The 13,628-nt window shown below is 42.4% G+C and overlaps 1 protein-coding gene across 1 annotated transcript; it reads right to left on the bottom strand.

Moving 5' to 3' along the window:
- Positions 1 to 2,183: 2,183 nt before the first annotated feature.
- On the bottom strand, positions 2,184 to 13,220 carry LOC116978462 (grpE protein homolog 2, mitochondrial-like). The gene is made up of 4 exons (XM_033029617.1): positions 13,100 to 13,220; positions 9,209 to 9,404; positions 5,389 to 5,470; positions 2,184 to 3,945 (listed from the first exon to the last, which is right to left on the bottom strand). The coding sequence occupies exons 1-4, from the start codon at positions 13,153 to 13,155 to the stop codon at positions 3,566 to 3,568; spliced, it is 714 nt and encodes a 237-aa protein (XP_032885508.1). The 5' UTR covers positions 13,156 to 13,220; the 3' UTR covers positions 2,184 to 3,565.
- Between the last annotated feature and the right edge of the window lie 408 nt (positions 13,221 to 13,628).

Genomic DNA, 13,628 nt, shown 5'->3' with positions numbered 1-13,628 from the left:
GAGAAAACGGCATTTTAATCCCCCCCCCCCCTCTCAAAGGCACCAAAGTTGCGTACACGGCCAGTGGCAGAACTGTAGCGCCGCTGAAGGTAAGTTTTGTAACATCACTAGATGTTGCCTGGACATTTCAGATATGAGACTAAGTTTTCCTCCGAGCCAGAGGTGGTTGAGATATATAAAGTGAAGAGGGGTATAAATAGGGTAGATAGCAGGAAACTTGTCTTGTCAGAGGGGACCTATAATGCCAAATGACACAATTTTAAGATGTTCATAAACTTAAGAGGGGATTATGAGGAAACGTCTTCACCCACATATTGTGAATACCTGGAATGCAGTTGGTAGCAGAATTGCTGATGTTTAAAAAGTGTCTAAATGAGCACTTAAATCACCTATGTATAAACGCTACAGGCCAGGTGCTGAAAGATGGATTTATGTTGGATGGGTGCCCATCTGTCGGTCGAGTGAAGTTTCTATCCTCTATGATTATCACGACTCTCAATAAGTGGTGGGGCCTTGTACATACATCCCTGTAAATTCACAGTAATCTGTGCACAACCATAAACCACAAACCTTCAACTTTGGATCATGCAGAAATTTCCTGAAAAATATGACCAAATTGAAGGAATTGCTACAAGCACAATTCCTCAATTTACAGCTAATGCACCGTGCATTTCGGGGCCGAGGCAGTTATTTTTAATCACCCACTATGCTTCTAGTCTAGTGCATCGCAAGTCATTCCCAGAAACCTCAGGTTATAAATACTTTATTTCAGGTTTCTGCTCCAATACATTAACTCCCGGAAAACAGAACCAAGAGTGGCACTAGATGAAGAAGGCATATAATGCTCGTTTTCATTTGTCAGTGCATCGAGTACAAGAAGCAGGAAGCCATGATGTCGTAGGTTTATAGTTCTTTGGTTGGGCTGCATTTGGAGTACTGCAGTTCAAGTCGCCCGGTTACAGGAATGATGTGGAGGCTTTGGAAAGGGCACAGAGGTTTCTTAGAATGATGCCTGGATCACAGGGTATTAGTTACAGGGAGAGGTTGGACACGCATCGGTTGTTTTCACTGCAACCCTGCAGAGACCTCTGACAGAAGCACGATAGGCACATCATAGGGCTGACAGTCATAACCTTTCTCAGAGGATGGAAACATCAAATACTTGAGAGCATAGCTTTAAGCTGAGATGGGCAAAGTTCAAAGGAGGCGGGCAGTTAACTTTTTTCTTACAGAAGGTGAGTGCTTAGAATGAGCCACATGGGCTTATTCTATACAACTCAAATACAACTGCATTTCGTTGTCTCTGTACTGTACACTGCACAATGACAATAAATTTGAATCTGAATGGGTAACTGTGGAGGCAGGTACAATAGTCACAATTAAGATACTTTGGATATGCAGGGAATGGAGGATATGGATTATGTGCATGTAGGTTATAGTTGGTCTTGGTATCATGTTGGGCATAAACATTGTGGTCTGAAGGGCCTAGTGCTGTGCTACAGTTCTGTTTCTATGGATGTGATAAATTTGGCTGTAGGAACTCTTCTGTTAAACAGCTTAGCAGGAAGATCCCAATTCATTACAGTCTCCAACTGCACCATGACTCAAATTATGTCCTGCTTCTATGTTTTCATTAGATTCTGTTGATGTTTATATTTCATCAGTGTTCATCACATACCAAATTAGCACAATGTACATCATGAAAGCCACATATAGCATACTCAAGGAAAAATGTATCTAAATTAAAAATTATGTATGGTTGACATTTGTTCCATACACAGACTTTTATCAGTACAAATATAAATCCCAGATAAGAGTATTTCTGACAAAAATAAATAAAATATGCATTCCCAAATCATGCTCACTATAAATCAAAACTAAATTCTGAATGCAGATGAGACGCATCTCACCTACTCTGCCCAGTCAAAGGAAACATATAGTTTGACACAAACGTACCTTTATTCTAGATGAATCATGCATTTTCAAATTAGATAATTTAATGAAACACCTACAGCTAGATTATCTTCGGGATGAAGTTTCCTTTATCTCCTAATGACATCTAAAGGAAAATGCAAAGTCTTTTTCATACTTTATTCCTTTATCTTTGGTGCAACAATAGCAAGATATTCCCAATGGTGCACTCAACTTTTATAAATCTAGAAAGCAAGACAGTGCGAGTTCAATTTACAAGAGCTTAAGGTTTTCCCAAACTCATTTTATTACAAGAAAATATTTTCTGGTCAACAATGTGATTTTGTTTTAAGCTTGTTTCCCCCCCATTCACATGCAGTAACACATAAGATATTGGCTCAATATAACCCAAGATTTTGGCACACAATAAGTTTCAATCTACATAAATGACAAAATAATCCAGATATGGTACAAATATATTACAATTTTCACTAGCATACCTACAATATTTGATTACAAAAAATAAAATCTTGCATGTCATGGTATGTTATAAATGCATTTACAGTTTAACATCACTGTAATAAATAACATACTATTTTTCCCACAGATCAGGAAGAAAAATGCAATTTTACATGGAAGTACAAAATGGGTTCTTACAAGCCGAAATTCAAGTGAAATATATATAAAAACGAATAACCAAGTGCACACTTCCAAAATCAGTGATGGAGAGTGACAGGACTTATTTAAACAAACTTTTGAACAAACTGCTTCACTTAAATTAAGAGCAGAGGAAATAAACAGTAGCAGTCAAGATGTAACAGCAGCAAAATTATCAATTCAGAAAAATGAGCGACATTGTGTGGTTTTCTTGTTTACAGATATGTAATTCCTCCATATTCTATTTAGCTTTCTCCAGCGACAATTTAGTATCAAATTACAGCTCCAAAAGCAGTCTAAAGAAATGTAACCCTTATTAAAAATAAGGAGATTTATTAGAAAAGTGAAAGGGTTCTACTTTTACCTCATGCATTCCCTCTTGTACTGCACACAACAGATTACCCGTTGACCACCCAATGCAACCATAGGGAATTGCTCATCTCTTCACTGTGTAGATGAAGTTTAACTCCACAAGGGCACTATGAATTTGATTACTGGGCAGTAATCATAAGTAAGAAAATATTTCCCCCCCCCCCCCATGGTAAGGCAAATTCTACCAAAGCTACAATCACTGTAAATAAGAGCACACCCACAATTCTTTTAGGGTCCAACTGTTGATTGGAAGCATTGTCTGGGAAGTGTCCTTTTCCATTTCCATCTGCCATTCACAACAAGTGAATGGACACAACAAGTGGGTCTTTGGCAATGACAGGGAGAAAACATCAATTTCAGGAAGGCCCCTAGCTTCAAGTACTGTAGGAAGTCAATTTGGTTTGATTTTAGTGCATGCATGAAAGTGGCCTAGCCATTTCCATGGAAAGCACTTACGAAGTTGTAAAGTTTCATACTTTCTCCCAGTTTGCACCAAAGTCAAATCTTTATCATTTTAAAGCCTAATACACTCTAGCTAGCCATAAGAAGCACAGGATACCAAAAAGCCTCAGTAAGCTTTTCATAAATTATAGTTCTCTTAATCATTGTGACCATCATGCATTTGTCAAGACCCATTTCTGCCTTTTCTTAAATGTGGCTGAGCTTCAATAGCCAGCCCAACCTGTGCAGTTCTTAGGATTCTACCGTGAAGCTTATAGCCTTCTTGCTCTATTTTTACTACAGTGCCAGGTAAAGCTTCCACAGATGGAACACGCAAAACAATTTCATGTTCCGCTGAATTGTACTTGACACCAATGGAGCTCATTTTTTCCAACCCATACTTGACAAATATATTGCATAATTTCTCATTTATCAAGCACAATCCTTCGTGGAGGTTCTTCATTGTTGGATTAGTATTAGCCTGCTCCATCTCAGTTACCTCCTGTGTTGTATTCTCCAGCAAATCAGCCACTGCCAGGATATCTTTGCAAAAACTATGGATACCTAGTGAGGCAAAATAAAGCTTCTGTAAAAACATCCAAATTGTAGAATCTTCTAATTGGAACTAGATCAACACAAACTAAGATTTCCAATAAATCTCTGAGCACAATAATCTGCATTAACATGCATTCCAAAGCATATTAACTAGTTAAAAAAAAAAAACTTAGGCACAAGATAACCTTATTCCCCTTCTTCACAAATTTATGGAATGTCAGTGGTCCATTTTTTTCCTGTACTCGCATCTTAATCACTTTTTTACATATACCAAAGTATCTTCAATTGTATCAGGAGAAACCAGGAAACAAGCTAATATTCAATCCCTAGTTGCCCCTACACCATTACTTAAACCTGTCCTATCCATATACCTGTCCAAATGTTTCTTAAACATTGTGATAGTACCTCCCCCAACAGCTAGTTCCATACACCCACCGCCCTTTGTGTGAAAAGGGTATCCCTCAGGTTCCTATTAAATCAAATTGTGACGTTCCATGCTACTATCCCACTGCAATAACATCAAAATCTCACTTTCAACTCATTTTATATTGATAAGATTATGAAGTTGTTCTATTGTAGCTAGTGCTCGTAGGGGGCGCTGCTCTGGCAGCAGCCATGTCAGCAGCGCGTTAAAGTTTTTTCAACTTTTTAGTATGTTTTAAAGTATGTGTTTGATGTTTCTCGGTGTGTCTTGTGTGGGGGGGGGGTAAGGGGGAAACCGCTTTGGTCGCCTCCTCCATAGAGAGGCGACTTTTTCCAGGTTGCCTCCCCCGTGGCCTAACATCAAGGATCGGCGCGGCCTTTCCACGGAGACGCGCCCGGGACTTCAGCGGCGGGCGCAGCGTGGACTCTCGGCGTGGAGCGGGTGAGCCCGCGCTCGGTTTAGCAAGCCCGCGGCAGCCGGCAGCCGCGGTCTGCACAGCTCCAGCTGGCGCGGAGTCTACAGCCCGGGATCCCTCGTGGGGGACGGGAAGAAGAAGCCATCACTGCCGGCCCACGGCCAACTTCTACCGCGGGCCCAGCGTGAACTTAACATCACCCCTGGAGGGGAGCTTCGACCGCGGGCCCTGCAGTCTACGGTGCTTCTGGCTGCGGCGGAGACTTTAAATCTCGACCGCCGGCCTGCGGCCTACACCAACTTCTCCGGTGAGGAAGAGCCGATCCTGGACTAACTCTGGACTCTGGTCCTGTACACGGGGGGGAAATGGAGGAGGACTGGCCAAATTTTGTGCCTTCCACCACAGTGATGAATGCTGTGGTGGATGTTTGTGTTACATTTTTATTGTGGCTGTGTGTTCTTTATTATTGTACTGCTGCTGACAACCCAAATTCCACCGACCCTGGTTGTGTGGCAATAAATTCTATCTATCTATCTATTAGTCATTATTTTGCAGGAAATCCTTACATTAATTCTCAAGCCGTACAAAAATTTACACTAGAAAAGCTTCTCACCATATATTCTGGCATCTTCTACACTTTTTCGAACTCGCCTATTGGTGTCTTCAGCATGGGCTAAAACCCTTTTATAATTCTCCTACAAAACCAAACACGAGATTAAACAAACACTTAAAATATATTTTTGTAGAAAAAGTTCATACAGTTAAGATTCCAAAATATACATTGGGTTCCATTTCAAGGCAATTATACTTTATTCAGGGATGCTTGTTTTAAGCCCATATCACCTATTTCCTCAAATTGTTCAGTGATCATTCTGTAAAATACTAATACTTCAGTCTTTCAAAACAAACACTATCGAGTTGGAAATGTGCGCAGTTCAATATATTTTCCAAATATTCAGTAAGCAGCTGAAGAAATCTAGAGGGATAAAAAAACAATCATTCAATAAACCACCACAGGTGAATATGATGAAGACATATGGCAGTTTTGCCTTCATAGATCGGGGAACAGATTACAAGAGTTTGGATGTTTTGTTGCAACGTTAACAAAACACAAGCTTAGCTGCATTTTAGAGTATTGTGTGCAGTTCTGGTTATCACACTCCATGAACGGTGCAATTGTGCTGGTTGCAGGAGATTCACCAGGAAGCTGACTGGATAAGAGTTATGGATAGAATAGACAAGCAGGGCTTGTTTTCCTTGAAGCAAAGGGGCAAAGGTGCAACCTAATAAAAATGCATAAAATTATGGGATGCAGATAGTGGGAAGGGTTCAAAAACAAGAGCATACAACTTTAAGTTTTAACTGGAATCATGAGGCAATCAAGTCCCGCCCCCCCCGACCAATCGGACAGCACTCAATATCTAGTACACTCTGCCAGAGGAAACAGTGCAAATATCCTCAATTGCCATATTTACAAAGTATTTAGACAGACTCTTAAATAGGCAAAGCATAGAAATCGTGCCATAGAGGACGTTACTGGTTCTGGAGAATGAATTATAAGAGGCTAGATGGGATTTCCCCCCCCCCTCCCCCCCATGTAGCAGTGAATAATTAGTTTTTCCCAGCGGAATCACGGGGCATTGGTTTAAGGAAAGAGAAAGCATTAAAAGGGACCCAACACAAAGGTTTACTTTTTCCACGCAAAGGCCAATGCATATATGGAATGAACGAACTGCCAGAAGAAATGGTAGGAGTACAATTCTGACATCGGAAAGATACTTGGAAAGGAAAAATTGGGAGGGATATGGGCCAGGCACCGGCAACTGGGACGAGCAGAGTTGGGAAACTTGGTCAGCATGGACAAGTTGCCATGAAGGGCAAATGACACTGTCGTATAGCTCAATGAATCCAACGTGGGCAAATGGAATTGGATGGACAAACTAGTTAGCATGGACGTGGTGCGTTGATGGGCCTGTTACTGCGCTTTACTTCTCTATGACTATCCATCAATGATCAGCTGAAGCACAAAAATCAAAGGTTTTGTCCTTTGCCTATTGTATGAGCCAATCGCAGACGAGTGTGCTGATAATCTGGCTCTGTCAAAATTACACTTGAAAACACAGGCAGATCAGGAAAACGCGTAATTTAACACCTATAATATTTAACATATATAGTGCAATGCAACTTACATAAAATATTAACTTAAGTTACTCAGTAAAGTTGCTTCCTAAAAAATTGCAACCAATTCCCAGTTTGCCACCATTTTCCCCACATGAAGTTGGCTTGATTTGTTCAGAATCAAGAGCTTGTTCTCAACAAACTCCTGACAACACACCTTCAACTTCAAGAATCCGAGCCCCTGCAACTCGGGTTTCATAACAATCGCTCATCCACCTTGATGCTGCAAGTCACTGCAGATAGCATTCGGATGGTCCGGTGCAGAATCCAAACTTCTGATGTTCCACATAGGCCTGAAATTTGGCTTCAGGAATACAATTCAATTATTAGAATGCAAGGTTATAATCCAGCACACTTTAAATATCACTTTCAAGTAACATTTGCTCACACCAATGTTAAAACTGTATACAATTCCTTATTTGGGAGCTAATTACAAACTAGCCGCAACAAAATAAAATGAAATATTTGTTCAATACCATAAAAAGACAAAAAAGTTTACCTGTATATCATATTACATGCGATCGTTTATTGTCAATAAGGCAAATCAAAATCAACAATGAAAAATGTAATGCTTCTATTAAGCATCTTGAAAGTAAATGTGTGCCTTGCTGGCCAATAATCAACAATCTGAACTGTTGAATTTAAAGCATTTGTAATTTAATCAGCCAATGACAAATTAAATGTGCTGTGGATAAGACATGCATACAATAGTTAGAAAAGCTGGAGATATTCAGCAAGTCATTTAGACTTTGCAGAGAGAAGCAGCCATTGCCGCAAGTCAGTGATCTTTCAGAAGGCCATTGCCTTAAGTCGGCGACACACTGCATCTTTCAATTCAATTAAAAAATGGAAAAAGTCTTGGATTTCAGGCCAATGGTCTTTTCTAGTACCGTTGAAAAGTGCAGAAACTGCCTGGCCGGCACCTAAAATGTTATTTCACTTTTCTTTGTAAAGGCACTAGTATAAAGTGCCTTATCACAGTTTTGCCTCAGGAACTTATTTCCATTTCATATTTTCAGCATCTGCAGTTTTTTTTTGTTTTCAAATGATGGTATGCAGGTGACTGATCAAATCAAATACTGTACCACCAAAAGGCAGTCAGAGATTTAATGGCTTCTGTGAAAGATACAAGGTTCTTCCATGTGGCCAAGTTTGTAGGTTAATTGGTTTCTGTAAATTGCCTCTAGTGTGCAAGTTGCAAAAGTGGGTTAACTACAGTATAGGAAATCGATGTTTGGCGTGGACTCGTTGGGCCAAAGGACCCGCTTCAACGCTGTATCTCTAAAACTAAACAAAGATTATTAAACAAATCTAGGGAATACGGTATGGGGGGGGGGGGGGGGTGGAGAATATTGGTGTGAACTAAGAATCAGTGAATGTATAAAAGAGAAAATAAGAATTTATTGGGGGCTGTCACAACTCATTGCAGCAGAGACCACTGCTGTTCGTAATCTACAAAAAAATGCTTTGAACCCAGATTCCCTCATCTAAGTTTACTGACAATACTAAGCTGGGAGTCAGTGTCGGTTGTAACAGGGGTACAGAGAGATATCAGCAGAGGAGAGACTGGGTATGTGGGTGGAGAAGAACATGACACACAGCATTCACCAAATTTGTAATAAATAGGCCCACCATCAAATTTCCAGCACCCTTGGCTCCAGAGCCTTTCTGGATATCCGTCTTGCTAGACCAGAGGTCACGGCCTCAGTAGTCCAATAGTACCGGAACAGTCCACTGAGGCTGTCAGGGAGCCATCATACTGGCCCGCAAAGTTGGCTATGGGGACGGATCTGCGGGCTCTGGGCGGGCTAGAGTTCTAAAGCCCGGCTACAGGTGGCAAGTCCAACCCACCAATCAGCTGCAGAAATCCAAATGATGTAGAGATTAGCCAGCTCCCCTGGCCTAGGTACCACATTTTGGGGAGGGGTGCGTGGATTTTATGTGTGGTCACCTAATTTTGTCCAGATTGGAGGGGATGAGCCACCAGTTGCCAGAAAATCAGTAGCAGACCTGTCTATGCATAATTATTAATCTGAAATTACTACAAAATAGATTTTAGAACCTAAAACTTAAATTTACGATACAACTTTTGACAGCAAATAACTGCTCCCATTATAAAGTTACTATCAAGCACTGAATTTCACCAGGTGAGCAACTTCTAACCAGTGAAAAGTGTGGGTTAAAAACATGGTAGCAAATAGAGGCTTGGCTGCAGATTCTATTTTTGTCGCAATCCCTGCCAAAGTAAGACTTGCCTGCAAGGTCCGATATTCTCTGTCCAACTCATTCAATTGGAGTCGCAGCATTCTTTGACTGGCACAGGGACTAGAATTCGTCTTGTGCTGCACTGTGTTTTCAGCACAGCACTTATGAGCCTTTGCAGTATTCAATGAATCTTGAGTTTCTTCAGTTTTGTGTTGAGTAGGAGTAGCACAGAGGGTCAAAAAACTCCTAGAATTCAAACATATAGCACATGATTTAGAAATAAATTCAATTTATATTGTTCAGCCTTAGAATATTCCATAGTATTTATGCAATGCAATCTAACAGTTCTACTTCCAATGGTTATAATCACATCACCTACAATCATATTAAAGCGGCAAAGCATACTTGATGTCTTGCTCCTTCCAATTTGTATAGTTATAAGAGGTTAGTATGTTAAATGACTAGTTAAAAAAAAAAGGTTCATTCGTGTTCTCATGTAGTTGAGGCGAGGCACATTATCGTTTACCACCAGGTCAGGCTGAAAGCTTAGACCAGTAAACCATACACACCACTCACTGCCTCACAGCAGAAACTAGAGTATTTATTTTAAGGGATTGTTGCCAAGAACAACCAGGCCATTTGCATTTTCTTCGCAAAAATGTGAATTTACTTTCTTCAGTAGCATATAAACATGATAACCCCCCACCCCCGAGCCCTAATCTCAACCTAAACCAAAGTCTGTGGTAACAGAATATAACATAATTCCCAACAATTCTCAGATATGAAGCCTCAAAAGCAGAAGATAATTACAAATATTCACACCTGAAAGGAAAAATTGCCAGAACCAATGAGACACCTAGCACTCAGTTTACTGGGCAGCTGTGAATTATAAAACCATTAACTGTACGTGCAGGAGAGTGCATACAGCATGTCTGCCACCCTGTAATTCTGCACCCAATTCTTTAAACGGCATTTTTTTAAATGCTGGATTTCAGATGCAAGTAGCACTCACGGGACTTTTACTATTTCATGACATAGTGCCTAATCCTATTCTCCACATTCTGGCAGTCTTGCCACCATATAAATGTACTTTAATAAACGTACTACATGCACCTTTACGATCATGGCTTACTTCATGCACAGATAAACTACACTGAACATGAAACATCAGTCTTAAATTGAATGTTATCAATTCATTGGGAATAGCAGACAGCACCTCAAATTAGTTTTCTATTCCCAACCGCCTGTGTTCATGCTGTTCTATTAACACCTTAATTATCGTTGGGAATCAGAAAAAGTGGTTTTAATCCCTGGCAAGTGTATCAAACAGCATCCATAGAGGCAAAACTCCTGCATCAACTCCCGACATTGGGACCTCATGCAAGATCTTGAATCAGACTGCCCACTATTCACTAGTTTCCACAGATGCTGCTCAATCTGCTGAGTTCTAAATCATTAATAAGAAGCTGGGATCCAAGCAATAAATCCTGCAGTGCCCTTTGCCTGTCACTCAAAAATGGACCTGTTCATACCTACTGTTTCCAATCTGCCAACCAATTGTCTATGACAGCATATGACTAATATATGCTGAGCGTTTGACGGCACTAGGCCTGTACTCGCTGGAGTTTGGAAGTACGAGGGGGGACCTCATTGAAACGTACCTAACAGTGAAAGCCTTGGATAGAGTAGATGTGAAGAGGATGTTTCCACTAGTGGGAGAGTCTAGGATTAGAGGTCATACCCTCAGAATTAAAGGACATACCCACTCGCTTCATGGCCCTTGCAGTGTACAGTTCGTGTGTAGATTAGACAGCGGTTTCGCCAAACACACTGTCTGCACATCAAGGCCAGCATCTACCCATGCACCAGTACTCCTACAGTGCCCTCTATAATATTTGGGACAGACCAATCATTTATTTATTTGCCTCTGTACTCCACAATCTGAGATTTGTAATAGGAAAAAAATCATATGTGGTTAAAGTGCACATTGTCACATTTTAATAAAGGCCATTTTTATACATTTTTGTTTTACCATATAGAAATTACAGCTGTGTTCATACATAGTCCCATCCCTCCCCCCCATTTCAGGGCACCATAATGTTTGGGACACATGGCGTCACAGGATTTTATAATTGCTCAGTTGTGTTTAATTGCCTCCTTATGCAGGTATAAGAGAGCTCTCAGCACCTTGTCTTTCCATTTGGAAACTTTTAGTGGCGTTTATCAACATGAGGACCAAAGTTGTGCCAATGAAAGTCAAAGAAGCCATTATGAGACTGGGAATCCAGAATAAAACTGTTAGAGACATCAGCCAAACCTTAGGCTTACCAAAATCAACTGTTGGGACCATCATTAGGAGAGCACTGGTGAGCTTACTAATCACAAAGGGACTGGCAGGCCAAGGAAACCTCCACAGCTGATGGCAGAAGAATTATCTCTATAATAAAGATCCCTCTGCTCTACAACACTACCCAGAGGCCTGAAATTTACTGTGTAGGTTCTGCTCTTTGGTAGTTTGATAATTTGATAAGAGTGTTTATTTAACATCACTAGTGAGCAACACAGATGGCTACAATGAAAAAGACACCATCAAAATAATCTGCAATCTATTAGAGTTCCTGGAATCTGACAAAGCGTTGACATTATCTTGTAACATCAGTTTAATGGCGTTGAAGGGGGAAAAAACCGCCCCGCGATCCTCTACTCCCCTGCGGACCAGGGAAATTACCGTCGATGAAGCAGCAGCAAAATGTCTGATCACACAAAGGAATTTCCAGCCTTTTTTCCCCACCCGACCTATGCTCATATTGAAAATATGTAACTGGAAATTATAGATTTCTTAATTTGTGACCACGTTTCATAGTCAACTCATTTACAAGACGAGCACGAAGGAGTGCCTTTGACTTTAATCGTCGTTTATACGACTTTTGCTATAATCTGCTCGAAATTAAACGGCGATCCAGTGAAGTCACATGTCACTTACACAGACATATTGAAATCCAGGTTTAGATTGAAAGGAATTTGGATTTCTGGCGACTTTACATTTGGTTTTCTGTTTCATGGACAAACCCCAGTGCGTACGTGAGGATCAGCACGATGCGAAAACCAGTTGCAACCTGGCCAATATCGTACTCGGGGTCAAGGCAGCAGTTTATACACCACTTCAGGAGCTATTGATTTTGGGGGATGCTTGGTGCGTAAATTAATGTTGACCCACACCCCATCCCCACAGACATGCAATCAGCATGCGGATCAGACAAAGGCAACGCATTACTGTCGGCAACGAGGGAGAATGTTGACCCCATCCCCACAGACTCCCCTCAGACATGCAATCAGCATGCGGATCAGACAAAGGCAACGCATTACTGTCGGCAACAAGGGAGAGCAGACACCAAGGCAGCCATATCCCGCGATCAACCTCTTAATCACGGAGGGGTCGGGAGGTGAGGGGGGAAGGAGCGTTGGTGGGAACGGCGAGGAGTTCGGGGGGGAGAGGATAACGGTCCAGAGTAGGAGGGCGACGAGGCCAGAGGAATGGGGGGGGGGGGGGGGGGGGGGGGGGGTCGGTGGTACTGCAGAGAACGGCTGGGGAGAGTGTGGGGGGAAACACGGCTGGGAACGGGGATTACGACGGCGCCGTTTGGGGAGAAGGGGGAAGAACGGCTGGGTGGGGACACGGATGAGGGAGGGAGGCTGCCCGGGGATCAAGAGAACAGCGGCCGAATGGGGACCGCGCCGAGATCGGGGAGGGGGATGGAAGCTTAGAGAGCCGCGTACACTGGGAAGAGCCCCAGAAGCCAGTTGTTTACCAATCCTCCTCACATCCCCATTCACCAACTGGTATCTTCCCCCTCACTTAACGTTGCACTCATCAATGCCTCCATCCCTCAACCTCGCCCCCGTTCCTCAGTCACTCAACCCCTTTCCACATCTTCACTCACCTCCCGCTCTTCCATAGCCGCTTGCTTGCCGCATTACTACCCATCCTCAAGTACATGGTCGCGATTTTCTCCCGATCGGCGGCCGCTTCCCGCTTTAAAAGGCAGCCGAGTGGCGGCCACGCCCCTCCTGACGTCACACTCCTCAGGTCGCCCCCCCCCCTCCCCGTGGGCGCGCGAGCAACAGCCCGCCCCTAACGGCGCGGCCGGAGCCCCACGTGACCGCCCCGCTTTGTCCCTGTGATTGATGTCCCTGTGTCGTCCGTCCACCGCAGAGCACCGCCGGTCGGTATAAACAAACACAGAACATGCTGGAAGCTACACAAAACTGCTGGGGAAACTCAGCGGGTGCAGCAGCATCTATGGAGCGAAGGAAATAGGCAGATGCTGGAAGCTGGCAGATTCATCTGTGTAGAGCGAAGCATTTAAAGTTGTGTAACTGAAGAAGGATGTCGACCCGAAACCTCACCCATTCCTTCTCTCCAGAGACGGTGCCTGTCCCGCTGAGCATTATGTGTCTATCTTCGGTGTA

Source organism: Amblyraja radiata, chromosome 11 (genome assembly GCF_010909765.2).
Source record: "Amblyraja radiata isolate CabotCenter1 chromosome 11, sAmbRad1.1.pri, whole genome shotgun sequence".
Classification (NCBI taxonomy): domain Eukaryota; kingdom Metazoa; phylum Chordata; class Chondrichthyes; order Rajiformes; family Rajidae; genus Amblyraja; species Amblyraja radiata.
The sequence above is the reverse complement of the archived record's forward strand: the minus strand, read 5'-3'. Positions and strand labels throughout refer to the sequence as shown.